The sequence below is a fragment of the Trichechus manatus genome, unplaced genomic scaffold, assembly GCF_000243295.1.
Source record: "Trichechus manatus latirostris isolate Lorelei unplaced genomic scaffold, TriManLat1.0 scaffold00029, whole genome shotgun sequence".
Classification (NCBI taxonomy): Eukaryota; Metazoa; Chordata; class Mammalia; order Sirenia; family Trichechidae; genus Trichechus; species Trichechus manatus.
In genome coordinates this window covers 8,356,743-8,371,960 of record NW_004443965.1, presented here as the reverse complement: position 1 = coordinate 8,371,960, position 15,218 = coordinate 8,356,743, and the positions used below count along the sequence as shown (strand labels likewise).

At 42.3% G+C, this 15,218-nt stretch overlaps 1 protein-coding gene across 1 annotated transcript in view; it reads right to left on the bottom strand.

Moving 5' to 3' along the window:
* Positions 1 to 600: 600 nt before the first annotated feature.
* Positions 601 to 15,218, bottom strand: part of GCNT4 (glucosaminyl (N-acetyl) transferase 4) — a 33,529-nt gene continuing 18,911 nt past the window's right edge. The window contains exon 2 of the mRNA XM_004374575.2: positions 601 to 3,963. Coding sequence (XP_004374632.1) covers positions 2,592 to 3,962 — 1,371 coding nt within the window. The 5' untranslated portion in view covers position 3,963 and the 3' untranslated portion in view covers positions 601 to 2,591. The remainder of the gene's footprint in view (positions 3,964 to 15,218) is intronic.

The window sequence follows — 15,218 nt, the reverse complement described above, 5'->3', positions numbered from 1 at the left end:
GAGGTCATTCATACCAAAAGGTCTGAGAGAAGACTCAGGTTTGAAGGAGGTTTGAAAGCATACAGGGAATCTGGAAAATTCCCAAGGCAAAAAGGAGTGATCTGACAAGCTCCCTGAAATGTGAGGAACTGAGTCCAGAGAAATGCATTAACGTGAAAAGAAGGCACTGCCACCTCTTAACGGTGCCCTGTTTCGTTTGAGTATGGCATTAACGCGATGACAACTGGAAAAGTTTCCAATGAACAGAGGATAGAATCATTTCTTGCCAGAAGGAGAGACACTAAACCAGGTGGTCCATATTTATTTTCCAGCGTTTACGTCTGATGACTAAAGGCATAAAAACCGAGATTTCAACAGGACCTTGTGTACTTAAGCCTGTCTAGTGAATTACACACTGGAAAAGTATTTCTACCCTCATTCCTGATTTAAGGCACTGGACCAACCTGTTAATCTTGTTGAGTTAAATAGAAACCTCACACACGGTGACTGGGGTTTCTTCACACCTGGACAGAAGCTGTCCCTACAATTGTGGTTTTTTTTTTTTTTTTTTTTAATATTTTGAAGATTTTCCAGAAAAGATAAATGTGTAAGTCTCGCACTGGGGTTGGATCTATGTCTGCCTTATAATACTAGTACAATCTGACATTTCTACAGCGTGTACCCATTTTCAAACCACTTTGCATACTATTTTCAGTTGTTTCTCACAAAAAACTTGTGAGGAAGCCAGGATAGGCATCCAAGTCCTTGTTTCACAAAGACCAGGAAAACTGAGGTTCATAGAGACCAACGTGCCGTAACCTGTCCATGGTCACATGCACTAAAAAACTGGTGAAGACCTTTTGCAGAACTTAGCTCTATACAACGGTTACTTATTTTTAAGAACAGGGGCTTGGTCATAGTTGTTTTCCAAAGAATAAAATACTTTGAAGGAGGTATAAAAAAAAGTAAGGAAAATGAGTTCAAGAGAAGAAGAAAGGGAGACACAAGTGGTGCCACTTGGCAGTTAATATCATGAATTTAAAACAAGGAATCAAAGGGCATGTCACACGTAGAACACAACGTATTTTTTAAACAAATATTCAAATACTGCCGTCTTCCAAATAGTCACATCTTGGCATTGATAGCTACATCTTTAAGTAGATGCTGAGGCAGACACTGAAACGTAAGATCGCCAAGAAATTTTTACGTAAGTTCCACCATTTCCCAAAAGATTGGTGAAAATATTATAAGCAGGCAACTCTTCAACCTGCTCCCTGAACCACGCCCCTGACCCATTTCATCTCCAGCACAATAGACATTAATATATGTATATTTGACTCTTTGGATAGTTTTCTAAGGTGTGGGTTTTACAAAATATCACTAATGAATATTCCAACTGTGTCCTTAGGAAGATTAGCTTTTTCTCTCTGGATCTAAGCTGATACATAGAAGATTACAATGAACTTAGTAGAGCTTTTAAAACTTTAAATTTGGATTCTACTTGGACAGCTGCCAGAGAAATAAGAAAAAATTTTAAATAACCATAATATTTAATTTAGAAAGTGGTCATATTTCACATAAACTTTTCAGGAAAACTAGGTGAGATTTAGGTTGATCGTTCCATAAAACAAAAGTATACTAATTCCATAGAAAGGATTCCATTGTAAAGAAACCTGCCTATAATGATAATCTAAGAACTGGAAGACTTAGCTTCGATGTTCTGGGGTGTGATACTTAGAACTATTAATGAGTTCTTATTTTTATCAGTAAATGTGTCTTAAAGAAACGGATCACCTAAAGAAGAAGCCATTCACGCCACCACTGTGTACATGACGCAAAACTTGTATGAATGAATCCTTTTGTTCCTCTTCAAGCACCAGCTGATCCAGACCCCCTACTCTTGCACCCAATCTCCACTGCCTTCCCCAACATTCATACACTATAAATGCCCTACCAACAGTCTTCTCGGCCCTGAAAACTGAACTGATGTACCAAAAAGCAAATTATGCTTTGGCAAACAGGAAACTGGACAATTCTTGGAGCTCTTCTGAGGTAGCCAAGTCTCTCCTCCTAGTATTTTAATGGTTAAGAAAAAAGTCTAGAGAGCTGAAGTAAGAGACAAATGGAGTGTTGGTTACTGCACTTAAACACTATTCTGAAACGGGTGGTTTATGTGGTTACACGATTACCACATACTCCAAAAGCTTTTTACAATACAGTTTTGATTGTTATGTGAAGAAACTAAAGATATTAAGTTTGCTGTGTGATTAGAGTAAGCTACTGTATCTCAAGTACAACTCATTACAACTTGAATTTAACATGTTTTCTGACAAAAGTGCTTGGCATACAGTAGGTGCTCAATAAATACCTGACTAACTGAATGTTTAAGATCAGTGATTTGGCTCAGTGAGATTATAAGCAAAAACAAACATAAAAAAGACTAACCAACTGCAGACTAACAATCACCAAGCCAGGCCAGCTTCTCTTATGCCTGGAATTTTAGACACCTTTCAAACTCTGAAAGGATTCAGTTCAAATGGTACTGAGCATGGTATTGTAGACAAGTCCATATTAAACCGTTAATCAGACACCCTCTTGTTTTCATCATGATTTTACTGTAATGATGGGGCTGTGGGATTTTGATCCACAAATACCTTTTCTGAAGACAAAGTGATCCATTCTTTCTGTTGTTCTTCAAGCTTTTCTGCTAAACATTTAATCAACACAGGGTCTACCTTAGAGTCAAATTTATTAGCAAACCAATGTCCATCTTTTATAAGCCACCTTAATTCTGCTGTACCATAGATACATACACTTCGGAGGTGAGAACCGGTACAACTGGGATAGAAAAGGCCTTCATGATAATTCCATTTGACAAGGCGGGTCTTACTCTGTAAGTCAGATACATCCTGGGCGGACCTGGAAATCTCCCCAGGTATTCCTGGTACCCGAATTAGGGTTGCCCAAAAGTGCTCATCAGGGGAGTATGTATCTTTAGACCAGTCAAAAAAGTCTTTAACAAGGGAATTGTTGAAAATATACTTAACAAACGCTCGACTTAGGACAAAATAAGCACTGCCAACAAATATCTCAATGTTATGGGGGGGTGCTTCCTTGGAGATGTTTGTCCTTATTGGTAGCTTCACATATTCATAAGGCATATGTCTTAGTTCATGGTGAAAAGTGAATCTTTCCTTTTTACTGTTAAGGGGTTTCACTGTCTCTAGCATGTTTGCTCCATCAAGTTTCTTCAACTCTGACACTAGTTCAAAGTTTGATTTCAAAGGGAAGTCTTGCCCACATAGGTTGATAACGTATTTCCATTGCACTGAAGACTTGAGAAGGTCTGACAAGCAATTTAAATCAGCCTGGAGCCTGGAAATGTGGGCATATTCCACAGCTTCTAATTTGGAAGCAATGAAAATATTGGAGAAGCACTTAGCTAAACTGTTCATGGCAACTTTGAAGGTATCAGGTGATTTGCGGTCATAATGGATGCAGTAGATATTGTGACGGTTGTAGATAGCACGGATGAGCCTTTCAACCATAATGGCGTCTTTGTGAACAACCAAAGAATAGGCTATTGGGAATCTTTTCTCCTCCCTTGAAACAAGCTTTTGATGGTAGCTTCTTATGGTCTGATAAACCTCACAATCACTGGTTATTGCCACAACATCTTCATCGTCCAAGTCGATGATGTCTCTTCTTCTTATTTCCAGACTCTTGCCAATTTCCAAAGGCTCCTGTTCATAGACGCCTGAACAGTTAACTTCATATCTGCCTTCATACTTCACATGGGTGTATCTGTTTCTTACAAAAGGTGAGGTACTTAAAGAGTACTCAACCAAATAAATGTCTCTTTGAGGGAAGAGGAGTCTTCTTACATTTAGAAGTTTTAATATGGAGAACAGCCAGAGAGTTAAAAATAGGATGAAAACTTTCTGTTGCAGTGGGTATTTAAAACAGCATTTGAATCTCTTCATTCTGTAGGAGGAGAAAGAAATAATTCAGTTGAAATATTAAGAGAAAATCAGTTATCTGGCACCTACCATATGCCAGGCAGAATGCTGGGCTCCAACACGAAAACAACAGGGCTCTTGCTCTTGAAAGAATCCAGCAATAAGGAAATGGAAATATGCAGAATTATGAGATTTTACTGTGTTAATTATACCTAATTTTGAGAGGCGCTGGTTACCAAATAGAATGGAAACTAATGTAAACTCCTAAAATATAGGTACTATATATCATGTGCATTTCTGCTTAGCATATTTGGGGAGGGATTGCTCTGGTTTTGGCAGAGATCTAGAGAATTGGATGCCATCAAGAGGTCCTCAGAAATGCTAATGGCCCACTTGGCTAAAAGGAACATCTATCTTGATTCCTCTTTCAGATCCTGATTAGACCAAGGCCTGAAGTCAGATGGGGAAAGCCTGATGAACCCCCACCTTTAGAAATGAGACTAGTGGCAGACACCCAAAGGAGTTATAAGAAGGTATTACAAACTGTAAAAACTTCTACAGATTTTAAAACTCTGGTAAAACTGCACGTTTCCTGTATTTTTCACTTTGTTAGCCCTGATAGGGTTCTTCACAAGGATTTAGCCCTTAAAATGAGAAGAGTCTGACTCTCACTGAGAGTAGGTGAGGGTGTAAAGACTGCCTGAAGGACCAGTAGAGACTAGAGGAAACCCTGAGACTATCACCCTAAGATAGAGCTAAAGCCACTCCCAGAGGTCACCTTTCATCCAAATAATAGATAGGCTTAAAAAAATAAACAACATTACCTGTGAGACCTTGTCCCACTTTGGATATGTTATGAGGAGCCCTATCCCAAGGTTTGAGGACAGTAGGGCTGGCGGAGCAACTAGGGCTGCTTCGATGAGGTTCAAACACTGAGAATTGGTGGGCTCTGAGGGGATCCACGTGCAATTTCCCAATACTTCTCAATAAATCTTAAATGAAGACATAAAGACTCTACCCAATTTCATTAGAAAGAATTAGCAAGAAATTGGGACCCAATTATTTTTGGTTATTTCTATATGAAACCCAAAACCCAAAAACCAAACCCATTGCTGTTGAGTTGTTTCCTACTCATAGCAACCATATAGGACAGAGTAGAACTGCCCCATAGGGTTTCCAAGGAGCAGCTGGTGGATTCAAACTGCAACCTTCTGGTTAGCTGCCATAGCTCTTAACCACTGTGCTACCAGGGCCCCTATTTCTATACAGATCAATGAAGAAAGCTCTCTCTGGGAATGACATGCCTTCCTCATTCACCACCACTTGGATCATTCTTGGTTAAAGAACACCACCTTTGCAAACAGTGGACTGTACTGCAGAATCTGTGTCCTCTCAGTCCACATCTCAGTCTCCCCTGAGGAGTTCCCCAGGGTCCTAGTCTCAGTTCACTGTTCTTTTCATGCACTTTCTCTTGCTCTCTGGATTTCAACTTCTATCCATATAAGTTGTCCACACCTTTATTTCCAGCCCTCACCTCTTGCTCAAGCTTCAGATGTGAATATCCCATTGCCTGATGGACGTCTTTACCTTGATACCTCAAAGGCACTCAAGTCTCAAAGACTCTAAAACCTGACATTCTCTCCCCTGCTGTGGTTTCTGTCTCAATTTATGGCAAGACCATCCACCAGGTGACCCAAGATTGAAACTTGAGAGCCATCGAAACTTCCAACCCCTTCACATGCACATTAACGAATCAGCTCATAAATAAATATGCCTCGAATCCATCCCCTCTTCTCCAACCCCACTGCCAGGTCCAAACAAGAATTTGCTGAATCAAGTACCAAGGTGGAGGGAACCCGGGTCAGGCTCAGGCTCTGGTCCCTTGTCAGGTCTCAGCCTTCTGCTCCTCCCCCAGGCACACTGAATAGGATGCCACCCACTCAGGCTCAGTGGCCAAGATCCCTGCCAGTTATTATAAAGCTGTGAGAAAACCAACTCTGACACACAGAGCAACACAAACTGAAGCCTGAGCACATGCTCAGAATTCGATGTTGTGCTAAGACTTAAAAGATTAATCAATCCCAAATAGAGTGAATGATATATATTGTTATAAATCAGATGCCATCTCTGACTCATGGAGACCCCATGGATGTCAGAACAGAACTGTGCTCCATAAGGTTTTCAGTGGCTGATTTTTCGAAGTAGATCACCAGGCCTTTCTGCCCAGGTGCCTCTGGGTGGACTCTAACCCTTAGGTTAGCAGCTGATTACAAACAGCTTGCAGCACCCAGGGACTCTTAATTCATGATAATTAGGTATAGATAGGAAACAGCTTTCATAAAGGGCTTGAATTAGGTCTCACCCAAAGTAAATTTTTGCATTTCTCACTTTATTGATTGCAGAATCTCTAATTAGCATCAGTTAATAGTTCACCCCTGGCAGCAAGGTGGTAAAGTGAAATGACCTCACATTTATAAGAGGTTTACCAAGTCTTCTAGAATTATGCAAGTCATTTATGATGTACCATTTAATTATCATCGTCACACCTACGTAAAAAGACAAAGGCCACCTCCCTGACACATCACCCATTTCCGGGGTCAAGATTTTCTGGCCTCCTCCGCGCTGGTCCCCACCCATGCTTGTCCACCTCTTCCTGACTCCAAGTCTAGAGCTTGGGGGAGTCTGAGTTGAACTAGGGTTGAGCTAGGGGGCATGGCTGCCTGCCCAGAGAGAGATCACAGGGCACCTGGGAGACGGGAGAGGTGGAGGCATCCTGTGGCTCTGGGTACCCATGTCTGAGTTTCAGTGGGCAGGGATGAGAGTTAATTTTAAAGGAAGAAGGTGAAGGAGATGGGAAGAATCCAGGCACCTTATATTCTTCCATCCCGGGCATCTTCAAGTAGGGGGAGCCTGCTGTGTTCAGGTCAGCCTTAGATATCAGGGAAAGGAGCAGCCCTCCAACCGGCCCCTCCCAAGGCAAAATAAAACCCTTCACCTGCTTACCTTGGCCAGAATTCCTTTAAACTAAAAGTCATTCCTTTCTCCAAGTTGGAAATAAAAAGATATGAAGGTGCAAGACCCTTTGTTGTGAATAAATGATTTTTGTCAAATCCAGAAAGTGGCTGTTGACTCCTTCCCAGCTGTGATGGGAAGTCAGCAAGTTATCCCGGCCACTATTTGAGAGAGCAAAAGTCATTAGGAGATTAGAGAATATCTCGGCTCTGCTTTCCTCCAGCCAGAATCTCTGCAAGCTGCTGGGAGCTTGTGTGACACACCCAGGTCCTTCACAGCTGGGTCTCCATAGGGAGCACCCAGAGTGGGGTGGGGGGGTGGAAGTGAGGGGGCGGACGTTCTCTGGCATCAGGGGGGTGGACAGGCACTGGACATCGTAAGCACCACCTCCCTTTCCTACCCACCTGTCTGTGCAAACCCCCGAGTTGCTAGGTTTGGAGGGATGGGAACCTGCTCGAGGCCTGACCCAGGTCTGACCAGAGTGCGCTCGGTTAAGGCTGGCAGTCATGCTGGCCACATGGTTCCTAGGACACCAGGGCAGCAATGCAACCTTCTACAAACACCCCACCCTGCTCTTTCCCTCTTAAAGGCTTGTGGGCAGGAAGCAGGCAGGTGCTTTAGTGCCAGGAAGTAGTTACATTACAAATAATTTTCCATCCATGGAGAAGGGCTCATTCCCCTCCTACCTGCCCTGCTGACAACGAAGTCCAAACTGTTATGGAGTTTATGGCCACGTAAATAAGAGTTCTTAATGATTACTACACAACTGAAAAAGAAAATGATAGCAAGGTTTGATCACTATAACTCAGGTGAAATAAGGTCTATTTGGATAATTCAATGAAAACCTATTCCTCACTAACTTCACAATAAACCATCTTCTTTTCTCAACTCTCACAGGCATTGTCTGCAGGCTTAAAGGAAGCAGCAGAAGCACAAAGGTACACAGCAGCTAAGTGGGTATAACTGCATTCAGGGTTAAATGGCTACAATCATTTTGCCTCTAACTCTTAAGTCGGCAATTTTAAAACCTAGGACTATTACAGAAGTACAGTGCTTCCTTTCCCCGGGAAGGAGGAAGAATGTTGAATCAAGACTGGAAGGAAGGAGTAGGGAGAAAAGCACTGAAAATGGTTTATTTTAGCTTGGGGACCAAGAATGAGGTCCCATCGTTCATATTTGGAGATTAGGTGGCCTCTGCTGCCTCTACTTCTGTCCCTCTTCAGTTCTCCCCTGCACACCTGCAATTCTCTCCGGTAACTCGGGCAGGTAGTGAGGGGAGAGCAGAAAAGAAAGTGCCTGGGCTTCAGGATGCCACACACCTGGATTTGAATCCCTGGAGTAACATTTAGTAGCTGTGTGACTTTGATCAAACTATTAACCTCACTGAACCCCAGCTTCCATTTATCTCAAAATGTGGATTAGCAGGAGCCCTGGTGGCACAGTGATAAACAGCTCAGCTGCTAACCAAAAGGTCGGCAGTTCGAATCCACCAGCTGCTCCTTGGAAACCCTATGGGGCAGTTCTACTGTGTCTTATAGGGCCACTATGAGTCGGAATCGACTCGATGGCAAGGGTTTGGTTTGGTTTTTGGTGGATCAGCAAGCTCCTCCCTAGCTGCTGTGAGGGCTCAGTGAAAGGACTTCGTCCCACAGAAGTGCTCAGTACACGTTAGATTCAGATGCCTTTTCTTTCCCCCGTGCTCAGCTTGCCTGAATCCAAATCATGGGTTTTTTCCAGTAGACCTCACAAGACTTGATTTTTTTTTTTTTTAAAAGAAAAGAATCCACTAGACAATTTTATGCAGACAATGTTAAGGAAATGACTGACTTTCACTTTTCTGACCAAAGTAAGAGGTGGCAATGCATGAAAAAGAATGAAGCTGTCGAGAGCTAAGACCTTTCTTTCCTGTAGATCCTTTTTCCCACAAAATGCTGAGGTGCTGAGTGGGAGAAGAGGAAGAAGCCACATATGGTTCCCCAACTACATGTTCCTTTGGCCAAATAGCAGGGGCTTCAGCTCAGAGGAGACCCTACATTCAGCTCAGGAATGATCTGCCTAGTACCTGGACCCAGGACAAGTCCCTCAACCTCTCCACGGTTCTGTAACCTTTTCAGTAAAACAAGGTTACTAAAGTGACTACCTCAAAGGGGTTCTGTGGGTTGAATGAGGTAATGCATGCAAATACTTTAGCACAGTTCTGGATCATATCTGCCTGATAAATGCTAGCTGTGGCTTTGTCTTCATCACCATCCTCCAGCTTCCCTGCTATTACCATCACGACTGGTAAACACTTTCTAAAAGATACCTGGCCAGATCTGTAGCTTATTGTCATATTTTCCAATCTACTTCCTATTTCCCCTAGAAGTCTCAACATAAATTCAATATTTTACAATTAGCACCTGAACGCCTACATTTAATGTTCGCTACTAATTTAGTAAAGGTCCCTGCATGGTACAAACGGCTTCCCCTTGACTACTAACCTAAAGGGGCCTGATGGCCCAGTGATTAAGAGCTCACGCTGCTAACCAAAAGGTTGGTGGTTTGAATCCACCAGCTTCTTCTTGGAAATCCTATGGGGCAGTTCTACTCTGTCCTATAGGGTTGCTGTGAGTCAGAATTGACTTGATGGTGATGGGTTTGGTTTTCTGGTTACTAACCTAAAGGTTGGCAGTTTGAACCCATCCAGCAGCTCTGCGAAAGAAAGGCCTGGCAATCCACTTCTGTAAAGATTAAAGCCAAGAAAACCCTATGGAGCAGTTCTACTTTGTCACATGGGGTCGCTATGAGTTAGAATCCACTCGATAACAATGGGTTTGTTTTTTAATTCATTTAATTATATCATTATTATTAATACAGAATCTCTCATTAAAGAGTTGTCATGGGCACTGTTCTAAGTACTCTGTATATAATAATTCAATTCCCTCAACAGATATATGAGGTAGGTACTACCATTACCCCTCTTACCAAGAAAGGAAACTGCGGCACATGGAGATTAAGAAATTGCTCAAGGTTACAGGGCTGGAGAGTGCTGAACCTGGAACTTGAACCCAGAGAGTCTGCTAGAGAGATGCTCTCTTAGCCCTTTGGACAATACTGTTTCTTGGAATATAAAGAAAAAACACTCCATATTTTCCATTAACAGTTTTGGTCCTTGACTAAATTTTCTCATTACTATGTCTTAATCTAACTGTCCTAAAAACAGGAACAGAAATTATCATCAAACCATATTTGGACTCCACCCTAAGACCTTCCACCCCATTTAAGAGATTATTTACATGAAGAAGAAACCTGGAGGAGGGCTGAGTGATGAGTTACATGTCCTTCCTGCAGCGTGTGTGGGAGAGGGAGGAGGGGTGCAATCAGTGTGCTAATAAAGAGATTAGTCAATCCTCCAGCCAAAGGAAAACAAAAAGCAAGCAAGCTCCTCCTAAGGAATTCTGCCATCAGTTATTCTTGTCTCGTATCCTGCCACCTATTACTTCCCGATTCCCTTGTTCTTGTGGTTACCAGTGACACAATTTGTATTCTCGGAAAATGGCTAATTATTTTAGAAAACTTTCTGGCAGAAATCTCTGTCCAAGTGGAGGATATCCCCTCTGTGTGCCGCAGGTTGTTAAGAGTTTGTGGATTTAGAAATGCCAGGATTTTGTTTCTTTCTCAAGTCTTACAAAGAAGAGACATCATTTAAGAACACTGATATGAAGAGGAGCTCACTTAAAAAAAAGAAAAAAAATCCTGATCTTATTGAATAAGCTAATGTCCTTCTACTGCTCTTTGTTTTCAATAAAGCTATTGATTCCCCACCCCCCTCACTCCATGCCACGCTCATCACCAAACCCAGAGAATGTTTTGGAATAAGACCATGAGGTGGGAGGATGACTCAGCCAAGACACATTTCTGCAACACCCCCACAGCACCTGAGAGTCGTGCAAAGGAGCAGAAAGACATGTTTCTTGCCCGAATGACCTTACATTCCTTACAGTTGGTAAGACTGCAAAGACAAACAGTTATCAGACTGTGAGTGGGTAAACACAGTAAGCATGCAAAACACCAGAAAGGCATGACTGGTCAGTAACACAATAAAAACTGGGGACAAGCAGTCCTAAAAAAATAAGAGGTTATAGTCTTTAAAAGGAAAAGAAAAGTTTTCTATCCTCTGTTTATAAAAGTAAGCACTTTTATTTTTTTTAAAAAAATCACAAATCAGAAAATTCTAAAGAAAATAAAGCTCACCAGTAATCTGCCATCTGGCAATAATATTCTGTGGACAGTATGTCCTTCCAGATTGTTTTTAATAAACACTTTGTTGTTGTTGTTGTTGTTTAACAAAACATCTCAATATATAAGCACGGTCTGACAATCTGTTTCTTCCATGTCACAATATACAAGTGAACCAGGGAGTCCTCTTCTAAACTGGGCCTGTAACTTCAGAAAATAAACAATTTCTAACAGAGATCCTTATACTTCCTACAGGAAAAAGTATTTAAATAATAGAAATTAGTTTTCCAGGTCTTGCCCACAAGAGCCTAATTAATTAATCTATCATTTCTGAATTAGCCTAGAATCAATATTCTAAACCTGAAAAACAAAAACAAAGCACTTATTGGTGATTGAGCACAAATGCCTCCTTCTCTAAATGAGAAAACAGACTCACCATTTAACACCAATTCATTCTTAGGATGCCAGGAACACCTTTCCCCCATTACATGGATGTTTACACATCCACCTGCTCCCACTCAAGGGACTGGACAGAGGAGGGACCCCCTACTTTCCCTACCCAGGACAGGATCCCATAGTGGCAGTCACTCCTGGCTCCATTCTTCCCTCCACTCAATCTGCTCTGGCAAAAGTCAGCAAAAATCTTGATGTTGCCAGATCAGTGACACACAGATGTCTCTTCCTAAGGGTCCTCTCTCTCAGCAACAATCTTCAAAGTGGCCATGCTTTTCTTATTGAAAGACCCTCTGGTGCACAGCTCCCAGTGCCCCACACTCTCGTCTTCCTCCTCCCTCCCCTGCCCATTCTCAGTCTCCTTGGTTGGCTGTTCCTCCTCTGCCCTATTCTCCCCTGGGCATCCCAATGAGCACAGCTAAAGCAACACTCTTGGTTTTACCAGCAAATAAGTTTCTCCCCAAGTATTCCTCATCATAATAATCAACACCCATCATCCTCTCAGTTGCTTGCACCAGAAACCCAGATTCACTTTGAATTTTCTTCTTTCCCTCCACACACCTCACTACCACCACCACCACAATAACCAACATGTGAGCATTTACTCATGCTAAGTGATTTTACTATTTGATACTACTTATTCATTCAGTTCAATAAACCTATGAGGTAGGTACTATCACTGTCCCCATTTTTCAGATTAAGAAAGTAAGTCACAAAGGATAACTAACATACCTTAGGTCATATAACTAGTACAGGGAGGAGTCAGGATTTTCAACTACGGTCTAATCTCAGCGCCTATGCTATTAACCACAATGCGAGGCTGCCTCTCCAATCCCTTAGTAGAAGTAGTAGCAGAGCCCTGCTGGTTCTACATCCAAAGTGTATTTCAAATCCACTACCTCTTTCCACTCGGAGGGAACGACTCTAATCCAAGCCAGCATCAACTCTTCCCTGGATATGAAATAACCTCCTAACTGGCCTCCCTTGCTCTCCTCTAATCCATTCTCTGTACTGTAGTCAAAATGATCTTATAAATGTGTAAATCACATCACTCCCTTTCCCTATTCCCTATACTTAAAACCCTTCACTGAGATTTCACTGCACTTAAAAACAGAAGTCCTTTCCAGGCCATAAGGCTCTGTCAGATCCCATTCCAGCCTCCGTCTCTGACTTCATCTCATTTTACTTTTTCTTGTTCATGCAACACCAATCTTCTAAAAGTTCCTAGAACACCTCAATCTCTTTCCTGTCCTGGGACCTTTGCACTTGCTGTTCCTACATTTAAACCACCTTCCCCTGGCTCTTGACCTGACTCACCCCTTCCTATCCCTCCAGTTTCAGGAGAAATATTTCCTTAGGTCCTTCCTGACCACCCTTTCAAACTTCCCTCTGGTCTACCACTCTCCTGGTTTTCTTCTAAGCACTTACACAAGCAGCGGTCACTTACTTGTTTATTATCCATCTCCCTGACAGGAATGTAAGGTCCTTGAAGACCTTGTTCACTGTTCTGCCCCCAATACCAAGATCACATTTGACACAGGCTAGTCGCCTCACTGGACCTGCACTAAATAAGGGGCACGGTGGGCATATCCCACCTTCATTGCTAACTGCGTGGTAAAGATCAGCATGAACCCAATTCCCAAAGTGTGGAAATGGATTTAGTCCTCACTGTCCCGTTTCTTCATCCTCTGTCACCAGCCATTCATGTGGCACACTCTCAGCCCCAGCCATCCAAAGCTGGGTCAGAGGTCACAAGTTATATGGACGCCATCTTTCGGCCCTACCCACCCAGAGCAAGTCAGCTCACACCGTGGACTGCTAAATAGGCAGATGCCAGCCCTTGCTGATTCTCACTGCCCCTGTGGGTTCACTGAAACAACTCACAGAACTCACAGAGAGTACACCATACTTACAGCTACAGATTTATTACAACTAAAAAGGGATACAAACAAGGAGACACATAGGGTAAGGTCTGGGAGCAGTCACAACAAGGAGCCTCCATGTCCCAAACAGGGACATGCTGCCCTCTCCACACATAATCACCAACCAGGAAACTCCATCTGAGCCCCAGGGTTCAGGACTCTTATCAGCCTCACCATGTGGCCATGATAGATTACATCATGTCTCAGGAGGCTTAGTTAGCATCAGCCTGCAGGTGGTCTGGTCAGCCCCTACTCATTAGGCCTCAGGTGTTGGTCTGGCTAGAGACAATGGAGAACAAAGGTCAAATTGCTTTCTGCAAGGTGATTCCCTACCTTGCAGGGACAAAAAGTTAAAAGTTCTGCCATCAAAAATTTCTTAGGTGGTAGTGAGAATGGTTGCACAACTTGAAAAATGTAATCAACTGAATTATACATGTAGAAATTGTGAACTGGCATGTGGTTTTCTGTTGTTGTTTATATTTTCACCACATACACACAAAAAAATTCCTAAGGTGATCCTGGCAAGTCATTAAATCTTTATTTCCTATTTGTTAAATGGGGTTAATGTTTTTCCATCCCACAGAGCTATCGTGAAGGTCATAAACAATGCATGTGAAAGCACTATGATATGCAAATGCCAGGTACAAGCAAACCACGAAAGGAAAGCTTTCCTGGGAAAACTGGGAGAGAGTCAACAATATGTTGTGGGTTAGTTTTACTTTTCTAACATAGTACATTCATTATTCCCTTCACTCTGACATTCCTAATTAATTTTTGGCTATTTGACAGCATTCTTTTTCATTAATGTCTAGGGCATAAATTGTTCCTGAAGTTTCAGAATTATGTAGACATACACCTGTCTTGGATTTTGAAAGGCAGGAAGATAGTTAATTTTTAGAATTTTTTTTTTTTTTTAGTTAGCCAAAGAATTCCCTTAAAAGATGTCTAAGAAGAGCACATTCAACTAGTTCTGTGCAGAGTTATGATCAGCTAAATAGCTTCTATAACTCTGCACACTGCAGAAGCTATAAACTTTCCCTCTAAATTCAATATCTTTAGGGGCAATTCTTCTCCAGATATTGCAAAACTGTAATGACTTGTGCTAGCATTCCTGTTCAGCACAGCCATTCCCAAGGGCTATGGAACAAAGAAAGCAGTACTAAAGATGCTGCAGCAATGTGAGGTCACAAAACATATCCTCAACCAGGGCCTGTGCCAATGCTCAGTCGCTCCAATCACATGTCAAGTTGGACTGCCTCGACACAGGGAAATAAGATGCCCCCTCATCCAATGCGGCTGTTTGAGGCCCCTGCAGAAGGTGTCACAATTGACAGCTTTCTCTACAGGCAATTTGCTTCACTTTACAAGTGCAACAACTGTGGTCACCACCTTCCTTAAATAAAATTCTACTTTACCTACAGGGTTCTGACAATAAAGGGCCTAAATAAAAATGCTAGGCACTAAAATCAGTCTATCAACCACCTCTTTGGATTATAATTCTTCCAACTAGTAACGGCACTGGAGTCTCCGAGGTTTGAGGAGGAACATGCAGTTGTGTGACATCATGTGGCAAATGGGAAACCCACATCTGGATGTAGCTGATGGTGGTCCCTCAGGCTCATGGGAAATTTGGGCTGTGGCAGTCTAGCACAAAGTGCAGAATTCAGCCAGCTTT